This window comes from Oncorhynchus gorbuscha, linkage group LG15, assembly GCF_021184085.1.
Source record: "Oncorhynchus gorbuscha isolate QuinsamMale2020 ecotype Even-year linkage group LG15, OgorEven_v1.0, whole genome shotgun sequence".
Classification (NCBI taxonomy): domain Eukaryota; kingdom Metazoa; phylum Chordata; class Actinopteri; order Salmoniformes; family Salmonidae; genus Oncorhynchus; species Oncorhynchus gorbuscha.
The window spans coordinates 72,572,026-72,596,789 of NC_060187.1; the positions used below are offsets into that span (position 1 = coordinate 72,572,026).

The following is a 24,764-nucleotide window of genomic DNA, read 5'->3' on the forward strand; positions in this document are numbered from 1 at the left end:
AGTCACAGCACCAACATAGTCAATCTCAATAATCTCCCTGGTTGGAACTAACTTCATGATTAAGCTGCCATCCTTCTCCAGTTCTTCTGTGTCCGTGTGTCTTTAAGAGCATGCAGTAAACACAGTTCAACTGTGGTCTCAGGTCTCTCAGCGCTCATGTACAATAATCTACTCTCTCAGGAGAACTCCTGGTGTCCTGCGGTCAAGTGCACAGGCCTGCAGAACAGCTCTATCTATCATCCAGTTGCTAAAGCAATTGAGGAGTGTGTCTGTATGCATGAGAGACAGGGAGTTAGCCTCTGTCAGTGTGTGTGTGCGTGTGTGTGAGAGCGAGAGATGGTGAGTCTGCCAGTGGTTGTGAGTGTGCCCACCTATATGTATGTATGCAACTTCATCTCTGTGCTTATGTGTGTGTGTCTTTGTTGATGTGTAGTGGCAGTATCATACGGCAACAGGACCTATCAGTCCTCAGTCTGGATTAACCATCAGATCCCCTCTATTCCACTATGGCTGCCTGCCTCCCGGCCACAGCCATCAAACCGGCTGCACATCTGAAATCGGGCAAAATAGGAGCAAAGAGGGAATTTGCTGTGAACAATTCCAAATATTCAGCCACATGGAATCAGTTACTGTGGAAAACCATGGATAGATGGGTTCAGCAGAGGATGGGAAGAGGGGATGGGATGTGGGATGGGGGCTCCAAATGCAAAAAAAGATTCCAGGCTATCAGTCACTGTGAAATATGCACCAGCCAAACATATTACTTTCCATCAGATATATCAAAGCATTTGATTTTCATAAAGAGCATAATGCAGAGATGCCGGCATGGCAGATTAACTGTGACAGTTCATGAAAGCCTCATGATCCCTCTGAAACAATGGAGATGCTGGTACAAACAGGAAACCCGTTTATGGATGTGTATGATATGATTCGTTAAGACACTCTTTCTAAACCCCCATCAGTACACCAGTATGATTGAAACATTCTGCTCTAGGATGCGGACGGCATGTGCTGCTGACTGAGGGAAGGGGAAGTCTAGGCAGGGGCTGCATGTGTTGGGGTAAGGGAGTCTGGCAGGGGACACTGGGGTACAGCTGGACCCCTCAGAGGGGCTAGGCTTGCTCAGTTTGGGGTAGAAGCAGAGTATGTACACATGTTGAAGTTTCTTCAGGTATGGTTCAATTTGTATGAGTGTGTGTGTGTGTGTGTGTGTGTGTGTGTGTGTGTGTGTGTGTGTGTGTGTGTGTGTGTGTGTGTGTGTGTGTGTGTGTGTGTGTGTGTGTGTGTGTGTGTGTGTGTGTGTGTGTGTGTGTGTGTGTGTGTGTGTGTGAGAAACAGATGGAGAAAGAGCATAGTGGGGCAAAAAAGTATTCAGTCAGCCACCAATTGTGCAAGTTCTCCCACTTAAAAAGATGGGAGAGGCCTGTAAGTTTCATTATAGGTACACTTCAACTATGACAGACAAAATGAGAAAAAAAATCAAGAAAATCACAAAAAAATCAAATTTTGTCTGTCAAAGTTTAATTGTACCTATGATGAAAATGACAGGCCTCTCATCTTTTTAAGTGGGAGAACTTGCACAATTGGTGGCTGACTAAATACTTTTTTGCCCCACTGTATGTGTGTAGTGTGTGTGTGTGGTGCTGTGCCTGTAACCCACCTGTGCTACGTAGGACAGGTCTGAGATGAGGGAGAAGCTGTCCACCTCTCCCCGGCCGATGTAGGTCTGCAGTAGGATGTTGATCTTGCCGTATCCGTTCTCCACTCCGCCTGCAGCAGGCAGCTCACAGTAGTTACACAGCATCTGCTCTAGTTCCTCCATCTCCTCATCACGCACCTTGAAAAACACACACACACACACACACACACACACACACACACACACACACACACACACACACACACACACACACACACACACACACACACACACACACACACACACACACACACACACACACACACACACAGTCAGGATTCTTTCCACCTGGGTACTCAAACTATTTCAAGACCTTGTTTAGCAGGTGTCCCGCAGCAGTCGATAATGTGTGATGAGTGACCTCTCAGTGTGACCTGTGACCTCTCACCTTGACCTGTTCAAACTCCTCGGCCTTGGAGACGATGCTGAGGATGTCAGCCTCTGTCTTCTGGGAGTTGAACAGCTCGTTGAACGTCTGCATGGAGGAGGAGGTGGACAAACACAAACATGACATAAGGAACAGCCGTTATCTAGTTGTATATTGCATGTTACTGTACCATCATTCATGATGAGTTTATTTGTAGATATTACCATGCCATATTACACCTACATAGAAGTGTATATATTTATTTTACCAGGCAAGTCAGTTAAGAACAAATTCTTATTTTCAATGACGGCCTAGGAACAGTGGGTTAACTGCCTGTTCAGGGGCAGAACGACAGATTTGTACCTTGTCAGCTCGGGGGTTTGAACTTGCAACCTTCCGGTTACTAGTCCAACGCTCTAACCACTAGGCTACCCTGCCGCCCCATATATATATACACCCGGTTACAATAATATAATACATTGGAGTAAACCAAGCACGAGGAACACCTTTCTGATGTTGAGTTGCAGCCTCAATATGTCGGGGCATGGACTCCACAAGATGATGAAAGCTTTCCACAGGGATGCTGGCCCATGTTAATTGAAATGCATTCCAGGTGACTACCTTATGAAGCTGGTTGATAGAATGCCAAGAGTTTGCAAACCTGTCATCAAGGCAAAGACTTGCTACTTTGAAGATTCTAAAATATATTTTGCTTTGTTGAACACTTTTTTGGTTACTACATGATTCCATGTGTTATTTCATAGTTTTGATGTCTTCACTATTATTCTACAATGTAGAAAACAGGAAAAAACCTTGAATCAATAGCTGTGTTCAAACCTTTGACTGGTACTGTATGTCATGGAAAGAGCAGGTGTTCTTAATGTTTTGTACACTCAGTGTACTCTACAACATAGTACAGGAACTCTGGTGTACCTCCATGGTGTTGTATTTGATATAGAAGTGACTGGCGGTTCTGCCCAGGTCAGTGGAGGCGAAGTATCCTGTCCTCTCCTCGAAGCGGATCATCCTGGCCTTGTCCAGCTTCCTGGCTGCCATCACCACCAGTTCCTTACGATACAGCTCCAGACCTGGGTCCATCTAACACAGAGACAGAACAGTTTAACCCTACCATCACCACCAGTTCCTTATGATACAGCTCCAGACCTGGGTCCATCTAACACAGAGACAGAACAGTTTAACCCTACCATCACCACCAGTTCCTTACGATACAGCTCCAGACCTGGGTCCATCTAACACAGAGACAGAACAGTTTAACCCTGCCATCATCCACCAGTTCCTTACAGTATCACTCCAGACCTGAGTCCATCTAACACAGAGACAGAACAGTTTAACCCTGCCATCACCACCAGTTCCTTATAGTACCACTCCAGACCTGAGTCCATCTAACACAGAGACAGAACAGTTTAACCCTGCCATCATCCACCAGTTCCTTTTAGTACCACTCCAGACCTGAGTCCATCTAACACAGAGACAGAACAGTTTAACCCTGCCATCATCCACCAGTTCCTTATAGTACCACTCTAGACCTGAGTCCATCTAACACAGAGACAGAACAGTTTAACCCTGCCATCACCACCAGTTCCTTATAGTACCACTCCAGACCTGAGTCCATCTAACACAGAGACAGAACAGTTTAACCCTGCCATCATCCACCAGTTCCTTATAGTACCACTCTAGACCTGGGTCCATCTAACACAGAGACAGAACAGTTTAACCCTGCCATCATCCACCAGTTCCTTATAGTACCACTCTAGACCTGGGTCCATCTAACACAGAACAGTTTAACCCTGTCATCACCACCAGTTCCTTATAGTACCACTCCTGACCTGAGTCCATCTAACACAGAGACGGAACAGTTTAACCCTGTCATCACCACCAGTTCCTTATAGTACCACTCTAGACCTGGGTCCATCTAACACAGAGACAGAACAGTTTAACCCTGCCATCATCCACTAGTTCCTTATAGTACCACTCCAGACCTGAGTCCATCTAACACAGAGACAGAACAGTTTAACCCTGTCATCACCACCAGTTCCTTATAGTACCACTCCAGACCTGAGTCCATCTAACACAGAGACAGAACAGTTTAACCCTGCCATCATCCACTAGTTCCTTATAGTACCACTCCAGACCTGAGTCCATCTAACACAGAGACAGAACAGTTTAACCCTGTCATCATCCACCAGTTCCTTATAGTACCACTCCAGACCTGAGTCCATCTAACACAGAGACAGAACAGTTTAACCCTGCCATCACCACCAGTTCCTTACAGTACCACTCCAGACCTGAGTCCATCTAACACAGAGACAGAACAGTTTAACCCTGCCATCATCCACCAGTTCCTTACAATACCACTCCAGACCTGGGTCCATCTAACACAGAGACAGAACAGTTTAACCCTGCCATCACCACCAGTTCCTTACAGTACCACGCCAGACCTGGGTCCATCTAACACAGAGACAGAACAGTTTAACCCTACCATCACCACCAGTTCCTTACAGTACCACTCTAGACCTGGGTCCATCTAACACAGAGACAGAACAGTTTAACCCTACCATCACCACCAGTTCCTTACAGTACCACTCCAGACCTGGGTCCATCTAACACAGAGACAGAACAGTTTAACCCTGCCATCACCACCAGTTCCTTACAGTACCACTCTAGACCTGGGTCCATCTAACACAGAGACAGAACAGTTTAACCCTGCCATCACCACCAGTTCCTTACAGTACAGGTCTAGACCTGGGTCCATCTAACACAGAGAGCTAGATAATAAGAGAGTGTACAGTCGAGTGTGTACACGTGTGTGTGTGTGTGTGTGTGTGTGTGTGTGTGTGTGTGTGTGTGTGTGTGTGTGTGTGTGTGTGTGTGTGTGTGTGTGTGTGTGTGTGTGTGTGTGTGTGTGTGTGTGTGTGTGTGTGTGTGTGTGTGTGTGTGTGTGTGTGTGTGTGTGTGTACCTGGTAGGCCTTGTGGTTGATCCCGTAGGCCAGAGGGTTGGCTCTCATGCGGATGTACAGGTAGGTGTAACTCAGCCACCTCACTGCTTCCTCCACGTTAGTCACAGTCCCTAGTGATACCTGCAGAGAGAGGGAGAAAGAAAGAGAGATCAATAACATCACATTCACCTTCAGTCATTTCAGCCACCTAGCAGCACCTGGTGGAGATTCCACACTCTGCATTGATTCCTTCTCAATAAGTGCTCATTGAATCCTTGAGGTGTGTGCCATCTAGTGGTGACTTATTGTACTGTGTTTAATTTGTGAAAAGGGCATTGGATGGAGATGAGAAGAGAACATGATTGAAGGGGGCCAGTTAGGCATCTGCTGTCAAACACAGATCGCTGTGAAATATCTTTACACTAAAGACAAATATTGTTAACTTTCATTTGGTCTACCAGCTTCAAACAGTTGTAAAAACAATATTTTTTTGTTATTGAAAATGTGATTTAGATGGTACAATGATTCCCTACACTATTTAGTGCTTGTTTTCTCACAAACTGAAATTTGAGCAAAGTTGAACATTTTAGCAACCAGGAAATGACAGCGCGATCTCCACTAGATAAAACAGCCACAAAGTCATTACAGTTTTCCCAGTTTGACAACCGATGCCCCTTCGGCGGGAGAAATCAATAGGCCAATATCACAGCCAATCACAACACTGGTGGGTAAGTAATACTGTGAAACACTAACATTTTCCACTATTAGCGCCATATATACTATGGGAATTTTCTGAAATTACCTTAATAAATAAAACGTAAAAAGTAAATTTGTAACATTTTGGACAATGCTTCTAGCCTATGCATTGTCCATATGATCAGGTATGCTATTAGCAATAAGCACGATCACCTGTAGCCCAACTGATATAGCATCGTGGCTAGAAATAAATAGGCTGAAGCATGGGGTTGCCTATCTGCATTTACCCTATTGGGCTGATCATTCATAATGATGAATTTTACGTCCCCTAAAAAGTGCATATAAACACATCCTACCTGTTAGTGTTTCACCCCAATTGACCCTAACCGGGGTAACACCCACCTGTCTGTACTTCTCACAGAAACCCCTTTCCCTGATTGCTACTACTATTGAACAACTAAAAGTTACATCTGTCTTATGACAATTTTTTTAACCACTCCCTCCAAAATATTAGGGTGACCCAAGTTACCCTATAATTGCCCTGTGTTACACTGAGCCCGCTCTCCTCCATCGTGAGAATGACTGCTGAGCTGGTACAGTTTGCACATATTTAGGAGTTGAGAAATAAAGTAGGAATGGAGAGCTGGGATCCCCCTATTTTTAACAAAGGCCATTACAACTGCTGTTTGTCCCGTGAATGCACTAAGAATTGTTGAGCATTGACCACTAATCAGGATGTATGTTCCCCTCCGTATGGCTCTCGCAACTTCAATGTGCCTTGAGAGGAATATTTACCTTGGATAGAACTATTTTACTATAAGGTAAGGTTTGTTTTAGTTGTTTTATTCATTACTCACATTGTTTGCAGAGGAAAAGTACATTTGGACTGTTCTAGCATCTTCAAAGTGTGCCTAGGCAGAAATATTTGTTGACGTTTCATTTTAATTTTTTTGGCGTAGCGGCAATGATTTTGCCATGGTGCAGCGCCACAGCTAAATGACTGCAGTGGAAACACTGATATGATTGTTAAAACGTAGAGGTCCTGAAGATGTGTGAGTGTGGATAAGACCTTCCCAGCTACATTATTGACGGTGGCGTGTGTGTCCCTACCTCAGCGTTGAGGTTGTCAGCCATGGTCTCTAGGAACTGGCTCTCTATGGGGTTCTGCTGCGTGAGCAGGGTGAGGTAGTGGCTCAGCTTGTCATGTGCCGTGATGATGGTGCCCTCGCCGTACTTGTCAAACTGAGGCCGCCCGGCACGCCCGAAGATCTGCATCACATCCAGGATGCCCAGGTCCACCAGGGTACCACGCTTAGCATCGTAGATTTGGGTGCCCTGTTGTTACCACGGGAACAAGAGAGGCCGGATATGAGTGGCTTTGGAGAGATAATACTGTCCTAATGAGGCAAACGTCTGAGTGTTTTAGTATAGACACCTACACGGACTTACCGTCTTCTAACAGTGAAGGGCACATGATACAGACTTACAAGTTCATACCTTAATCTAGGGTTGCACATTTTGGGAAAATTCAGAGGTGGAAACTTTCTGTGGGAATATATAGGAATTAACGGGAATATATGTGAATTAACAGAAATATATCAAAATTAATATTATTACCAATTAAATGTAATGTTTTTTGCATTGGATATATTTACTATATCATATGGAGACAAACATAAACCTTTTACCTTATCATAAGTAGACATAATTGCAAATTATTAAATCTATCCAATATTTTTAAAATATTTTTTTTTTTACGAATTGAACTTTAATTAAATGAGTTGATTCTTCACATGGGATGATTTCACTTAACAACAAAGGAGATTATTGAATGATCCCCATTGATCCATCACATGTCTCAAAAACGTTTTCAACAACGTAAAATGATAGATAACCAAAGCTTTAGTTTCTAGACTGTCTTCCTCTCAGGCTTCGATGTCTTCTCCCTGGACCTCCTCAATGTCCACCTCTTGAACATCAGACTCTGAGACCTCATCTTCACTGTCACTTTCCAACCTTGTTGAGGATGGCTCATTGTCAGGTTCAAAAAGCCTCAAATTTGGCAACCAATTTTTTTTTTCCTTTGTATTGGTCAGCCTGTTGCGTGCTTTGGTGTGTGTGTTCCCAAACAAGGACCAGTTGCGCTCTGAGGTGGCTAATGTTGGTGGGATTTGGAGGATGATGGAGGTAACAGGGGAAAAAGCCTCAGATCATCCACAAAGTCCCTTCCACCATGTGACTGATGAGATATGTTGGCACGACTGTCATACTGCATCTCCTTTCCAAAGCCCTTGCTTAGAAGTGTACTTCACCAGACGGCCAAGAGCCTTGCCCTCATCCAGGCCAAGGTGGCGAGACACGGTAGTGATGTTTTTGCATTGGATATAACCATAGACATTGTTGATCTCTGCACCAGACAGGATGCTCTTGCCAGCGTACTTGGGGTCCAACATGAACACTGCTGTATGTTTGGGCTTCAGGCAGAAGTCTTCATGTTTTTTGATGTATTTCAGAACTACAGTTTCCTCTGCTTGGAGCAACAGTGAATTGGGTAATGCAGTACGGATTTCTTCCCTTACATTTGCAAGCAGAGTCTGAACATCAGACAGGATGGCATTGTCTCCCTGAATCCATGCAATGGCTACTGCTATAGGTTTAGGAGATTCAGGCTGCTTACCACTCTCTCCCAAAATACATAATCCAGGAGGATCCTCTTGATGGGTCTGTCCATATCGGCAGATTGTGATATGGCCATTTCTTGGAAAGACTCATTTCCCTCCAGGAGACTGTCAAACATGATGACAACACCACCCCAACGGGTGTTGCTGGGCAGCTTCAATGTGGGGCTCTTATTCTTCTCACTTTACTTGGTGAGGTAGATTGCTGCTATAACTTGATGACCCTTCACATAGAGTTGAAGTCAGAAGTTTACATACACCTTAGCCAAAAACATTCAACTCAGTTTTTCACAATTCCTGACATTTAATCCGAGTAAAAATTCCATGTCTTAGGTCAGTTAGGATCACCACTTTATTTTAAGAATGTGAAATGTTAGAATAATAGTAGAGAGAAAGATTTATTTCAGCTTTCATCACATTCCCAGTGGGTCTCTCTCCTTCCCTCCTGATTGTGTTCTCTCTCTCCTTTCCTCCTGATTGTGTTCTCTCTCTCCTTCCCTCCTGATTGTGTTCTCTCTCTCCTTCCCTCCCACCTCTGACTGTTCCCTCTCTCTCCTTCCCTCCTGATTGTGTTCTCTCTCTCCTTCCCTCCCACCTCTGACTGTTCCCTCTCTCTCCTTCCCTCCTGATTGTGTTCTCTCTCTCCGCTCAATTAGTATTCGGTAGCATTGCCTTTAAATTGTTTAACTTGGGTCAAACATTTTGGGTTGCCTTCCACAAGCTTCCCACAATAAGTTGGGTGAATTTTGGCCCATTCCTCCTGACAGAGCTGGTGTAACAGTCAGGTTTGGCCACCTTGCTCGCACATGCCTTTTCAGTTCCGCCCACAAATTCTCGATGGGATTGAGGTCAGGGCTTTGTGATGGCCACTCCAATACCTTGAATTTGTTGTCCTTAAGACATTTTGCCACAACTTTGGAAGTATGCTTGGGGTCATTGTCTATTTGGAAGATCCATTTGCGACCAAGCTTTAACTTCCTGACTGATGTCTTGAGATGTTGCTTCAATATTTCCACGTGTAGGTATTATAGCTGCTGGCCTACGCAGGAAAGTGCTGTTTGAAGGAATGCTTACAAGCCTGCTGCTGCCTACCCCCACTCAATCAGACTGCTCTATCAAATCATATACTTAATTATAATATAATAACACACAGAAATACGATCCGTGGTCAAATCCGGAAACTATCATTTCAAAAACAAAATGTTTATTCTTTCAGTGAAATACGTAACCGTTCCGTATTGTATCTAATGGGTGGCATCCTTAAGTCTAAATATTGTTGTTACATTGCACAACCTTCACTGTTATGTCATAATTACGTAACATTCTGGCAAATTAATTACGGTCTTTGTTAGGAAGAAATGGTAATGTAATAATAATAATAAATGCCATTTAGCAGACGCTTTTATCCAAAGCGACTTACAGTCATGTGTGCATACATTCTACGTATGGGTGGTCCCATACGGGATCGAACCCACTACCCTGGCGTTACAAGCGCCATGCTCTACCAACTGAGCTACAGAAGGACCACATGGTCCACATGGTCCTCATATAGTTCGCAACGAGCCAGGCGACGCACACTGCTGCATATACCCTGACCTGACTCTGTTGCACAGAACGCAAGAGAAAAGTGACACAATTTCCCTAGTTAAAAGAAATTAATGTTAGCAGGCAATATGAACTAAATATGCAGGTTTAAAAATATCTACTTGTGGAGTGCAATGTAATCGGCCATGATCAGTGTCCAAAAATGCAGATAACTGATTGTTATGAAAACTTGAAATCGGCCCTAATTAATCGGCCATTCCAATTAATCAGTTGAACTTTACTGCACGTGATGGAAGAATGCACTGTGCATGCAGAGGTTTGCAATTCCATTGAATTGGGGATCGTTTAACCAAAATATGCCACAAGACCTAGAATTGCCTTGTGTGTATCACACAAAAAAGGTTCATTATAATAAGCTAACTTCTTTGATGAATTTAAGCAAAATTCCCCAAATTCCCGGGCTTGACTTCCCATGGAAAATTTCAGAGCCTTTGCAACCCTACATCTAATCAGACCGAAAAACTCCCTCACACATACAAACTACCACAAGCACACGCACCCAATGAAAGTAAGCATTTTGTTGGACAGTGTATACCATTTGTATCCTGTTCATGCGACTAACAAAACCTGAAACGCATGCGTGCGCACAAACCGACCTTGATGATGACAGCGTGTGCAGGCAGGTTGACTCCCCAGGCCAGTGTGGCAGTACAGCACAGAACCTTGAGGTAACCCCTGGAGAACATGCTCTCCATCAGGCTACGGTCAGCACGCAGCATCCCAGCGTGGTGGATCCCAAAACCATCTGGGAACATCTCCTTCATCTGCTTGTTCCTGGAACGCTGGATCTGGGGGAGAGAAGGAAAGAGGGGGAACAGTCAGAGGTGGGAGGGAAGGATCGAGAGAACACAATCAGGAGGGAAGGAGAGAGAGGGAACAGTCAGAGGTGGGAGGGAAGGATCGAGAGAACACAATCAGGAGGGAAGGAGAGAGAGGGAACAGTCAGAGGTGGTAGGGAAGGAGAGAGAGAACACAATCAGGAGGGAAGGAGAGAGAGGGAACAGTCAGAGGTGGGAGGGAAGGAGAGAGAGGGAACAACCAGGAGGGAAGGAGAGAGAGGGAACAATCAGAGGTGGGAGGGAAGGAGAGAGAGAACACAATCAGGAGGGAAGGAAGGAGAGAGAGAACACAATCAGGAGGGAAGGAGAGAGAGAGGGAACAGTCAGAGGTGGGAGGGAAGGAGAGAGAGAACACAATCAGGAGGGAAGGAGAGAGAGAGGGAACAGTCAGAGGTGGGAGGGAAGGAGAGAGAGAACACAATCAGGAGGGAAGGAGAGAGAGAGGGAACAGTCAGAGGTGGGAGGGAAGGAGAGAGAGAACACAATCAGGAGGGAAGGAGAGAGAGAGAGGGAACAGTCAGAGGTGGGAGGGAAGGATCGAGAGAACACAATCAGGAGGGAAGGAGAGAGAGGGAACAGTCAGAGGTGGGAGTGAAGGATCGAGAGAACACAATCAGGACGGAAGGAGAGAGAGGGAACAGTCAGAGAGAACACAATCAGGAGGGAAGGAGAGAGAGAGGGAACAGTCAGAGGTGGGAGGGAAGGATCGAGAGAACACTATCAGGAGGGAAGGAGAGAGAGGGAACAGTCAGAGGTGGGAGGGAAGGATCGAGAGAACACAATAAGGAGGGAAGGAGAGAGAGGGAACAGTCAGAGGTGGGAGGGAAGGAGAGAGGGAACAGTCAGAGGTGGGAGGGAAGGAGAGAGAGAACACAATCAGGAGGGAAGGAGAGAGAGGGAACAGTCAGAGGTGGGAGGGAAGGATCGAGAGAACACAATCAGGAGGGAAGGAGAGAGAGGGAACAGTCAGAGGTGGGAGTGAAGGATCGAGAGAACACAATCAGGACGGAAGGAGAGAGAGGGAACAGTCAGAGGTGGTAGGGAAGGAGAGAGAGAAACAATCAGGAGGGAAGGAGAGAGAGGGAACAGTCAGAGGTGGGAGGGAAGAGAGAGGGAACAACCAGGAGGGAAGGAGAGAGAGGGAACAATCAGAGGTGGGAGGGGAGAGAGAACACAATCAGGAGGGAGAGAGAGGGAACAGTCAGAGGTGGGAGGGAAGGAGAGAGAGAACACAATCAGGAGGTGGGAGGAAGGGAACAGTCAGAGGTGGGAGGGAAGAGAGAGAACACACAATCAGGAGGGTGGAGAGAGGGGTCAGAGGTGGGAGGGAAGAGAGAGAGAACACAATCAGGAGGGAAGGGAAGAGGAACAGTCAGAGGTGGGAGGGAAGGACAGAACACAATCAGGAGGAAGGAGAGAGAGGGAACAGTCAGAGGTGGGAGTGAAGGATCGAGAGAACACAATCAGGGGAAGGAGAGAGAGGGAACAGTCAGAGGTGGTAGGGAAGGAGAGAGAGAACACAATCAGGAGGGAAGGAGAGAGAGGGAACAGTCAGAGGTGGGAGGGAAGGAGAGAGAGGGACAGGAGGGACAACCAGGAGGGAAGGAGGAGAACAACCAGGAGAGGGAACAATCAGAGGTGGGAGGGAAGGAGAGAGAGAACACAATCAGGAGGGAAGGAGAGAGAGAGGGAACAGTCAGAGGTGGGAGGGAAGGAGAGAGAGAACACTATCAGGAGGGAAGGAGAGAGAGGGAACAGTCAGAGGTGGGAGGGAGGGAAGGAGGAGGGAAGGAGAGGAGGGAACAGTCAAGGTGGGAGGGGAGAGGGAACAGTCAGAGGTGGGAGGAGAGAGAGGGAACAATCAGGAGGGGGAAGGGAACAATCAGGAGGGAAGGAGAGAGAGGGAACAATCAGAGGTGGGAGGGAAGGAGAGATAGAACACAATCAGGAGGGAAGGAGAGAGAGGGAACAGTCAGGAGGAAAGGAGAGAGAGGGAACAATCAGGAGGGAAGGAGAGAGAGGGAACAATCAGGAGGGAAGGAGAGAGAGGGAACAATCAGAGGTGGGAGGGAAGGAGAGATAGAACACAATCAGGAGGGAAGGAGAGAGAGGGAACAATCAGGAGGGAAGGAGAGAGGGAACAATCAGGAGGGAAGGAGAGAGAGGGAACAATCAGGAGGGAAGGGAAGGGAACAATCAGGAGGGAAGGAGAGAAGGGAACAATCAGGAGGGAAGGAGGGAACAAAGGAAGGAGAGGGAACAATCAGGAGGGAAGGAACACAATCAGGTGGGAGGGAAGGAGAGAGAGAACACAATCAGGAGGGAAGGAGAGGGAACAATCAGGAGGGAAGGAGAGAGAGAACACAATCAGGAGGGAAGGAGCGAGAGAACACAATCAGGAGGGAAGGAGAGAGAGAACACAATCAGGAGGGAAGGAGAGAGAGAACACAATCAGGAGGGAAGGAAAGAGAGAACCAATCAGCACAGCCTGGGTATGTAGAAGAGAGGGAGAAGGATGGAGAGGGAGTATTGCTTTAACAAGTACTTTGGCATTGCTGACGACCTCCAAGCTTTATGACTGTGTCCTTACTCAGACCCAACTCCCCACTGCAGCTGCTAGAGGGCACCATCAAGGTGTCCAGACTACTACCCAATAATCACACATCTGTAGAGTCGTTCAGACAGATCTATAAAACAGCTGTTGTATTGATCCTGCTGGGCCAGTATCAGTCAGTGTCCTTTAGTACCTGATAAAACACTGCAACCCTAAGTTGAGGTTTTATTTCAGTTTTAATAGCGGCTTCACTGTTAGTTTAAGGATCAGTAATTTAACTGAAGGCAACTACATTTAATTTTTACCCTTGTTTCAAGTATAGACATATGCAGCACGTACACACACACGCGTACACACACACACACACACACACACACACACACACACACACACACACACACACACACACACACACACACACACACACACACACACACACACACACACACACACACACACACACACACACACAGCTGATTGAGATGTGTGTGTGTTGACAGGCAGAGAGGTGAGGTGGTGACCTGGCCAGGCAGTAATAATGGCCTGCTCATCAGATAGCTTTATCTCTCACTGGACAACTAAATGGAGGTCAGAGAGAGAGCACAGAGGAAAAAGCCCATTATAGCTAGCATCTGTCTGTGTGTGTGTGTGTGTGTGGTTGAGGGAGAGAAAGTGTTTGTGTGTACAGTACATGGGCCAAATTGCACATTGACTCCCACTCTAATTTAAATACCAACTGTGTTTCCTGAACACCTGATTTACTTAACAAAAGGCGCATCTCAATAGGTGGTCCAGGTATGTCATGATAAGTGGGGGGGTTGGCCTTCTTTTCTTCTCTAGTGCCCCTCTATTGTTCCTCAAGCAAGGGGGAGGCCGATGACATCACAGTTTCCCATTAAACTCCTTGAATGCCCTACTCCTTGGACTTTGTAGTTGTGCCTAAAAAACACATTTGTGCTCAAAACATGTATATTTTTCTACCCTTTAGTGTGTGTACTTAGGATATCGCTTTTCAACAGTAAAAGTAAAAAAAATGCCTGAAGGACGTCTTTAACAAGTGGCTCTTCACAAACAAGGCTTTTCTTCAAACTATTATTTACAGACAATGAATACACTGCTTATCTAAACAAGTTCTCCATTCATGTTCCTCAACCACCTTACCTACTAAACCCTCACAACAGTGTGTGTCTAAGAAAGTATCCCTGTGGAGAATGTCTTTCAATAAACATCATGCATGCTAATGTGGTATAGGGGTATTACACTATCTGGCCAGTTTATTATGTACACCACCCCGTTCGCGAAAATGGTTCGCTCCTACAGACAGTGAGTCAAGTGGCCTTGGCCTGCGATATAATGCAGGCGTACTTGTTCTCAACTGGCCTACCTGGTTAAATAAAGGTGAAATAAAAAAAGGAGGCATTCAGTTACTGTTCAATTGAACTTTAGAATGGGCAAAACTAGTGACCTCAGCGACTTTGAGCGCGGTATGATATTCGGTGCCACGCGTGCAGCTTTCAGTATCTCAGAAACGGCCGGCCTCCTGGGCTTTTCACGCAGGAAGGCAGTCCTGTGGGTGAACACAGCTCGTTGACGTGAGGTCGAAGGAAAACGGCAAGAATCACGCAAGCTAACAGGCAGGCCACAAACAGGCAAATACAGTGCCTTGCGAAAGTATTCGGCACCCTTGAACTTTGCGACCTTTTGCCACATTTCAGGCTTCAAAGATAAAGACATAAAACTGTATTTTTTTGTGAAGAATCCACAACAAGTGGGACACAATCATGAAGTGGAACGACATTTATTGGATATTTCGAACTTTTTTAACAAATCAAAAACTGAAAAATTGGGCGTGCAAAATTATTCTGCCCCTTTACTTTTAGTGCAGCAAACTCTCTCCAGAAGTGAGGATCTCTGAATGATCCAATGTTGACCTAAATGACTAATGATGATAAATACAATCCACCTGTGTGTAATCAAGTCTCCGTATAAATTCACCTGCACTGCGATAGTCTCAGAGGTCCGTTAAAAGCACAGAGAGCATCATGAAGAACAAGGAACACACCAGGCAGGTCCGAGTTACTGTTGTGAAGAAGTTTAAAGCCGGATTTGGATACAAAAAGATTTCCCAAGCTTTAAACATCCCAAGGAGCACTGTGCAAGCGATAATATTGAAATGGAAGGAGTATCAGACCACTGCAAATCTACCAAGACCTGGCCGTCCCTCTAAACTTTCAGCTCATACAAGGAGAAGACTGATCAGAGATGCAGTCAAGAGGCCCATGATCACTCTGGATGAACTGCAGAGATCTACAGCTGAAGTGGGAGACTCTGTCCATAGGACAACAATCAGTCGTATATTGCACAAATCTGGCCTTTATGGAAGAGTGGCATGAAGAAAGCCATTTCTTAAAGATATCCATAAAAAGTGTCGTTTAAAGTTTGCCACAAGCCACCTGGGAGACACACCAAACATGTGGAAGAAGGTGCTCTGATCAGATGAAACCAAAATTGAACTTTTTGGCAACAATGCAAAATGTTATGTTTGGCGTAAAAGCAACACAGCTCATCACCCTGAACACACCATCCCCACTGTCAAACATGGTGGTGGCAGCATCATGGTTTGGGCCTGCTTTTCTTCAGTAGGGACAGGGAGGATGGATAAAATTGATGGCAAGATGGATGGAGCCAAATACAGGACCATTCTGGTAGAAAACCTGATGGAGTCTGCAAAAGACCTGAGACTGGGACGGAGATTTGTCTTCCAACAAGACAATGATCCAAAACATAAAGCAAAATCTACAATGGAACGGTTCAAAAATAAACATATCCAGGTGTTAGAATGGCCAAGTCAAAGTCCAGACCTGAATCCAATCGAGAATCTGTGGAAAGAACTGAAAACTGCTGTTCACAAATGCTCTCCATCCAACCTCACTGAGCTCGAGCTGTTTTGCAAGGAGGAATGGGAAAACTTTTCAGTCTCTCGATGTGCAAAACTGATAGAGACATACCCCAAGCGACTTACAGCTGTAATCGCAGCAAAAGGTGGCGCTACAAAGTATTAACTTAAGGGGGCTGAATAATTTTGCACGTCCAATTTTTCCGTTTTTGATTTGTAAAAAAAGTTTGAAATATCCAATAAATGTCATTTCACTTCATTATTGTGTCCCACTTATTGTTGATTCTTCACAAAAAATACAGTTTTATATCTTTATGTTTGAAGCCTGAAATGTGGCAAAAGGTCGCAAAGTTCAAGGGGGCCGAATACTTTCGCAAGGCACTGTAACTGTGCATTACAACAGTGGTATGCAGAACAGCATGTCGGAACACACAACTTGTCACTCCTTGTCACGGATTGGCTACACCAGGTTCCACTCCTATCAGCTAAAAACAAGAAGAAGTGGCTCCAGTGGGCACCAACACTGGACATGCCCTAAATAATTCAGGCTGTTCTGGAGCTAAAGGGGGGCCCGACCCGGTATTAGATGTGTATACCTAAGTGTGTGTGTGTGAGTTTGCGAGAGAGAAAGATAGAGTTCCAAAAGTAAGCATCCAGGAGCGGCCAAGCCTGAGGCGTCAGAGCACTGTACACACACACTACCACGGCTCCAACTAGACACACACACACCACTGCAACCACGCAGACACACACACCACTGCAACCACGACAGACACACACACACACACACCACTGCAACCACGCAGACAGACACACACACCACTGCAACCACGCAGACAGACACACACACACCACTGCAACCACGCAGACAGACACACACACCACTGCAACCACGCAGACAGACACACACACCACTGCAACCACGCAGACAGACAGACAGACAGACAGACCACTGCAACCATGCAGACAGACACACACACCACTGCAACCACGCAGACAGACAGACAGACAGACAGACAGACACACACACCACTGCAACCACGCAGACAGACACACACACACCGCTGCAACCACGCAGACAGACACACACCACTGCAACCACGCAGACAGACAGACAGACACACCACTGCAACCACGCAGACAAACAGACAGACAGACACACCACTGCAACCACGCAGACAGACAGACAGACACACCACTGCAACCACGCAGACAGACAGACAGACAGACAGACACACCACTGCAACCACGCAGACAGACAGACAGACAGACACACCACTGCAACCACGCAGACAGACACACACACCACTGCAACCACGCAGACAGACACACACACCACTGCAACCACGCAGACAGACAGACAGACACACCACTGCAACCACGCAGACAGACAGACAGACACACACACCACTGCAACCACGCAGACAGACAGACACACCACTGCAACCACGCAGACAGACAGACACACCACTGCAACCACGCAGACAGACAGACACACCACTGCAACCACGCAGACAGACACACACACCACTGCAACCACGCAGACAGACAGACAGACACACACACCACTGCAACCACGCAGACAGACAGACACACCACTGCAACCACGCAGACAGACAGACAGACCACTGCAGGCAGACAGGCAGGCAGGCAGGCAGGCAGGCAGGCAGGCAGGCAGGCAGGCAGGCAGGCAGACACCACTACAACCACACAGACAGACAGACAGACAGACAGACAGACAGACAGACAGACAGACAGACAGACAGACAGACAGACAGACAGACAGACAGACACCACTACAACCACGCAGACAGACAGACAGACAGACACCACTACAACCACGCAGACAGACAGACAGACAGACAGACAGACAGACAGACAGACAGACAGACACACCACTACAACCACACAGACAGACAGACAGACAGACACACACACCACTACAACCACGCCGACAGACAGACAGACAGACACACACACCACTACAACCACGCCGACAGACAGACAGACAGACAGACAGGCAGGCAGGCACACACCACTACAACCACGCAGACAGACAGACAGACAGACAGACAGACAGACAGACAGACAGACAGACAGACAGACAGACAGACAGACAGACAGACAGACACCACTACAACCACGCAGACAGACAGACTCACACACCACTACAACCACGCCGACAGACAGACAGACAGACAGACAGACACACACCACTACAACCACGACAGACAGACAGACAGACAGACACAGACAGACAGACAGACAGACAGACGCACATCACTGCCACGGCTCCAACTAGACACACACACACACATCACTACCACGGCTCCAACTAGACACACACACACACACATCACTACCACGGCTCCAACTAGACACACACACACACATCACTACCACGGCTCCAACTAGACACACACACACACCACATCACTACCACGGCTCCAACTAGACACACACACACACACACACACACACACACACACACACACACACACACACACACACACACACACACACACACACACACACACACACACACACACACACACACACACACACACACACACCACCACGGCTCCAACTAGACACACACACACACCACGGCTCCAGCTAGACAAACACACACCACTACCACGGCTCCAACTAGACACACACACACACACCCACACCCACACCCACACACACCACCACGGATCCAACTAAACATACACACACACACCACCACCACCACGGCTCCAACTAGACACACGCACATCACTACCACGGCTCCAACTAGACACACACACACCACTACCACGGCCCCAACTAGACACACACACCACTACCACGGCCCCAACTAGACACACACACACCACTACCACGGCTCCAACTCGACACACACACCACCACCACGGCTCCAACTAGACACACACACACCACGGCTCCAACTAGACACACACACCACTACCACGGCTACAACTAGACACACTCACCACTACCACGGCTCCAACTAGACACACACACACACACACACAACCACGGCTCCAACTAGACACACACACCACTACCACGGCTCCAACTAGACACACACACACCACTACCACGGCTCCAACTAGACACACACCGTTAAGCACAGCCATTGATGTGAATGAACCAGACGGTGTCAATATGACACCGGTTGTATATCATGTTAGGGCTCGGTAAAACTGACATCAAACTCCACACACAACACAACTAGCTAAAAGTCAACTGCCTGTGCAAGTGATATAAAAGCAAGATCAACAATTAGGATGCAATGTCCCTGTACAAACATACAGCACATAGCCCTGACTCCATTGGACTGTCCTGTGACTCTCTACTCTATACTGATGCACTAGGCAGTACTACCATCACTCCATTCTCTGTAACACTGCCAGCTCTTGTTATTCAGATCTACATAACTAGCTCCCTCCACCACCGGCCAACAGTAATACCCACGAGCACAACTCAGCAATGAAGTGTTCATTTACTTAGCTAGATTGTGACAGACAGGATGGTTAATTGTTGATTTAATTTGGCCAGCCCTTAATAGTCATAATGTTTGGCCACTTACTTTGACAGGCTTTTAACACTGGATGAGCTGAAAGAGTGGGCGGAGGAGCTGACGGACTGAGCAGGTGGGCGGAGGAGCTGACGGACTGAGCAGGTGGGCGGAGGAGCTGACGGACTGAGCGGGTGGGCGGAGGAGCTGACGGACTGAGCGGATGGGCGGAGGAGCTGACGGACTGAGCGGGTGGGCGGAGGAGCGGAGGAGCTGACAGACTGAGCGGGCGGGCGGAGGACCTGACGGACTGAGCGGGTGGGCGGAGGAGCTGACAGACTGAGCTGGTGGGCGGAGGAGCTGACGGACTGAGCGGGTGGGCGGAGGAGCTGACGGACTGAGCGGGTGGGCGGAACGGAGAGCTGACAGACTGAGCGGGCGGGCGGAGGACCTGACGGACTGAGCGGGGAGGAGGAGCGGAGGAGCTGACAGACTGAGCGGGGAGGAGGAGCGGAGGAGCTGACAGACTGAGCGGGGAGGAGGAGCGGAGGAGCTGACAGACTGAGCGGGGAGGAGGAGCGGAGGAGCTGACAGACTGAGCGGGGAGGAGGAGCGGAGGAGCTGACAGACTGAGCGGGGAGGAGGAGCGGAGGAGCTGACAGACTGAGCGGGGAGGAGGAGCGGAGGAGCTGACAGACTGAGCGGGCGGGCGGAGGACCTGACAGACTGAGCGGGGAGGAGGAGCGGAGGAGCTGACAGACTGAGCGGGGAGGAGGAGCGGAGGAGCTGACAGACTGAGCGGGGAGGAGGAGCGGAGGAGCTGACAGACTGAGCGGGCGGGCGGAGGACCTGACGGACTGAGCGGGGAGGAGAGCGGAGGAGCTGACAGACTGAGCACGGAGGACCACGGACTGAGCGGGGAGGAACGGAGGACTGACAGACTGAGCGGGGAGGAGGACGGAGGAGCTGACGGACTGAGCGGGGGCGGAACTAAACTGACGGACTGAGCGGGTGGGCGGAGGAGCTGACAGACTGAGCTGGTGGGCGGAGGACTGACGGACTGAGCGGATGGGCGGAGGAGCTGACGGACTGAGCGGGTGGGCAGCTGACAGACTGAGCTGGTGGGCGGAGGAGCTGACGGACTGAGCGGATGGACGGAGGAGCTGACGGACTGAGCGGGTGGGCGGACTGACGGACTGAGCGGGTGGGCGGAGGACTACGGACTGAGCGGGTGGGCGGACAGGAGCTGACAGACTGAGCGGGCGGGCGGAGGACCACGGACTGAGCGGGGAGGAGGAGCGGACAGCACACAGACTGAGCGGGAGGAAGCGGAGGAGCTGACAGACTGAGCGGGAGGAGGAGCGGAGGAGCTGACAGACTGAGCGGGGAGGAGGAGCGGAGGAGCTGACAGACTGAGCGGGAGGAGGACGGAGGAGCTGACAGACTGAGCGGGGAGGACCAGGAGCTGACAGACTGAGCGGGGGAGGAGGAGCGGAGGAGCTGACAGACTGAGGCGGGGAGGAGGAGCGGAGGAGCTGACAGACTGAGCAGGAGGAGCGGAGGAGCTGACGGACTGAGCGGGAGGAGGAGCGGAGGAGCACGGACTGAGCGGGTGGGCGGAGGAGCACGGACTGAGCGGGTGGGCGGAGGGCTCCAACTGAGCTGGGCGGAGAGCTGACAGACTGAGCTGGTGGGCGGAGGAGCTGGACGGACTGAGCGGGTGGGCGGAGGAGCTGACGGACTGAGCGGGTGGGCGGAGGGCTGACGGACTGAGCGGGTGGGCGGAGAGCTGACAGACTGAGCTGGTGGGCGGAGGAGCTGACGGACTGAGCGGATGGGCGGAGGAGCTGACGGACTGAGCGGGTGGGCGGAGGAGCTGACGGACTGAGCGGGTGGGCGGAGGAGCTGACGGACTGAGCGGGTGGGCGGAGGAGCGGAGGAGCTGACAGACTGAGCGGGCGGGCGGAGGACCTGACGGACTGAGCGGGGAGGAGGAGCGGAGGAGCTGACAGACTGAGCGGGGAGGAGGAGCGGAGGAGCTGACAGACTGAGCGGGGAGGAGGAGCGGAGGAGCTGACAGACTGAGCGGGGAGGAACTAGCGGAACTGACAGACTGAGCGGGGAGGAGCGGAGGAGCTGACAGACTGAGCGGGGAGGAGGAGCGGAGGAGCTGACAGACTGAGCGGGCAGGATGTCGGACTGAGCGGGAGGAGTAGCGGAGGAGCTGACAGACTGAGCGGGGAGGAGGAGCGGAGGACCTGACGGACTGAGCGGGAGGACTGTCCTGACAGACTGAGCGGGGAGGAGGAGCGGAGGAGCTCGGACTGATGCACGGGCGGGCGGAGGAGCTGACCGGACTGAGCGGGCGGGGCGGAGGAGCTGAAGACTGAGCGGGCGGAGGAGCTGACAGACTGAGCGGGCGGAGGAGCTGACAGACTGAGCGGGCGGAGGAGCTGACAGCCTGAGCGGGCGGAGGAGCTGACAGCCTGAGCGGGCGGAGGAGCTGACAGCCTGAGCGGGCGGAGGAGCTGACAGCCTGAGCGGGCGGAGGAGATGACAGCCTGAGCGGGCGGAGGAGATGACAGACTGAGCGGGCGGAGGAGATGACAGACTGAGCGGGCGGAGGAGATGACAGACTGAGCGGGCGGAGGAGATGACAGACTGAGCGGGCGGAGGAGATGACAGACTGAGCGGGCGGAGGAGATGACAGACTGAGCGGGCGGAGGAGATGACAGACTGAGCGGGCGGAGGAGCTGACAAACTGAGCGGGCGGAGGAGCTGACAGACTGAGCGGGCGGAGGAGATGACGGATTGAGCGGGTGGGCGGAGGAGCTGACGGACTGAGCGGGTGGGCGGAGGAGCTGACGGACTGAGCGGGTGGGCGGAGGAGCTGACGGACTGAGCGGGTGGGCGGAGGAGCTGGACTGAGCGGGTGGGCGGAGGAGCTGACAGACTGAGCGGGTGGGCGGAGGAGCTGACGGACTGAGCGGGAGGGCGGAGGAGCTGACGGACTGAGCGGGTGGGCGGAGGAGCTGACGGACTGAGCGGGGGGGCGGAGGAGCTGACGGACTGAGCGGGGGGCGGAGGAGCGGACTGAGCGGGTGGGCGGAGGAGCTGACAGACTGAGCTGGTGGGCGGAGGGACGGACTGAGCGGATGGGCGGAGGAGCTGACAGACTGAGCGGGTGGGCGGAGGAGGAGGACTGAGCGGGTGGGCGGAGGAGCTGACAGACTGAGCGGGGGAGGAGGAGCGGAGGAGCTGACAGACTGAGCGGGGGGAGGAGCGGAGGAGCTGACAGACTGAGCGGGGGAGGAGGAGCGGAGGAGCTGGCAGACTGAGCGGGGAGGAGGAGCGGAGGAGCTGGCAGACTGAGCGGGGAGGAGGAGCGGAGGAGCTGACAGACTGAGCGGGGGGGAGGAGCGGAGGAGCTGACAGACTGAGCGGGGGGGGAGCGGAGGAGCTGACGGACTGAGCGAGCGAGCGGGCGGAGGAGCTGACGGACTGAGCGGGTGGGCGGAGGAGCGGAGGAGCTGACGGACTGAGCGGGCGGGCGGAGGAGCTGACGGACTGAGCGGGCGGGCGGAGGAGCTGACAGACTGAGCGGAGGAGCGGAGGAGCTGACAGACTGAGCGGGCGGGCGGAGGCTGACGGACTGAGCGGGGGCGGAGGAGCTGACAGACTGAGCGGGGGGCGGAGGAGCTGACAGACTGAGCGGGGCGGAGGAGCTGACAGACTGAGCGGGGAGCGGGCGGAGGAGCTGACAGACTGAGCGGGGAGGAGGGGCGGAGGAGCTGACAGACTGAGCGGGCGGAGGAGCGGACAGCTGACAGACTGAGCGGGCGGAGGAGCTGACGGACTGAGCGGGGAGGAGGAGCGGAGGAGCTGACAGACTGAGCGGGCGGAGGAGCTGACAGACTGAGCGGGGGCGGAGGAGCTGACAAACTGAGCGGGCGGAGGAGCTGACGGACTGAGCGGGCGGAGGAGCTGACGGACTGAGCGGGCGGGGCGGAGGAGCTGACAGACTAAGCGGGCGAAGGAGCTGACAGACTGAGCGGGCGGAGGAGCTGACAGACTGAGCGGGCGGAGGAGCTGACAGACTGAGCGGGCGGAGGAGCTGACAGACTGAGCGGGCGGAGGAGCTGACAGACTGAGCGGGCGGAGGAGCTGACAGACTGAGCGGGCGGAGGAGCTGACAGACTGAGCGGGCGGAGGAGCTGACAGACTGAGCGGGCGGAGGAGCTGACAGACTGAGCGGGCGGAGGAGCTGACAGACTGAGCGGGCGGAGGAGCTGACAGCCTGAGCGGGCGGAGGAGCTGACAGACTGAGCGGGCGGAGGAGCTGACAGACTGAGCGGGCGGAGGAGATGACAGACTGAGCGGGCGGAGGAGCTGACAGACTGAGCGGGTGGGCGGAGGAGCTGACAGACTGAGCGGGTGGGCGGAGGAGCTGACAGACTGAGCGGGCGGAGGAGCTGACAGACTGAGCGGGCGGCGGAGCTGACAGACTGAGCGGGTGGGCGGAGGAGCTGACAGACTGAGCGGGCGGAGGAGATGACAGACTGAGCGGGCGGAGGAGATGACAGACTGAGCGGGCGGAGGAGCTGACAGACTGAGCGGGCGGAGGAGATGACGGATTGAGCGGATGGGCGGAGGAGCTGACGGACTGAGCGGGTGGGCGGAGGAGCTGACGGACTGAGCGGTGGGCGGAGGAGCTGACGGACTGAGCGGGTGGGCGGAGGAGCTGACAGACTGAGCGGGTGGGCGGAGGAGCTGACAGACTGAGCGGGTGGGCGGAGGAGCTGACGGACTGAGCGGGTGGGCGGAGGAGCTGACGGACTGAGCGGGTGGGCGGAGGAGCTGACGGACTGAGCGGGGGGGGAGGGCGGAGGAGCTGACAGACTGAGCGGGGGAGGAGGAGCGGAGGAGCTGACAGACTGAGCGGGGGAGGGGAGCGGAGGAGCTGACAG

General features: G+C 51.1%; 1 protein-coding gene across 2 annotated transcripts in view; it reads right to left on the reverse strand.

Annotated features, from left to right (window-relative positions):
- The window catches only part of ascc3 (activating signal cointegrator 1 complex subunit 3), a 186,751-nt gene that overhangs the window by 47,013 nt on the left and 114,974 nt on the right, over window positions 1-24,764 (reverse strand). For both annotated transcript variants that reach the window (XM_046302709.1, XM_046302708.1), the window contains exons 16-21: window positions 10,600-10,791; window positions 6,831-7,055; window positions 5,046-5,165; window positions 3,000-3,164; window positions 2,088-2,174; window positions 1,661-1,837 (exon numbers count right to left, since the gene is read on the reverse strand). In XM_046302709.1, coding sequence (XP_046158665.1) covers window positions 1,661-1,837; window positions 2,088-2,174; window positions 3,000-3,164; window positions 5,046-5,165; window positions 6,831-7,055; window positions 10,600-10,791 — 966 coding nt within the window. The remainder of the gene's footprint in view (window positions 1-1,660; window positions 1,838-2,087; window positions 2,175-2,999; window positions 3,165-5,045; window positions 5,166-6,830; window positions 7,056-10,599; window positions 10,792-24,764) is intronic.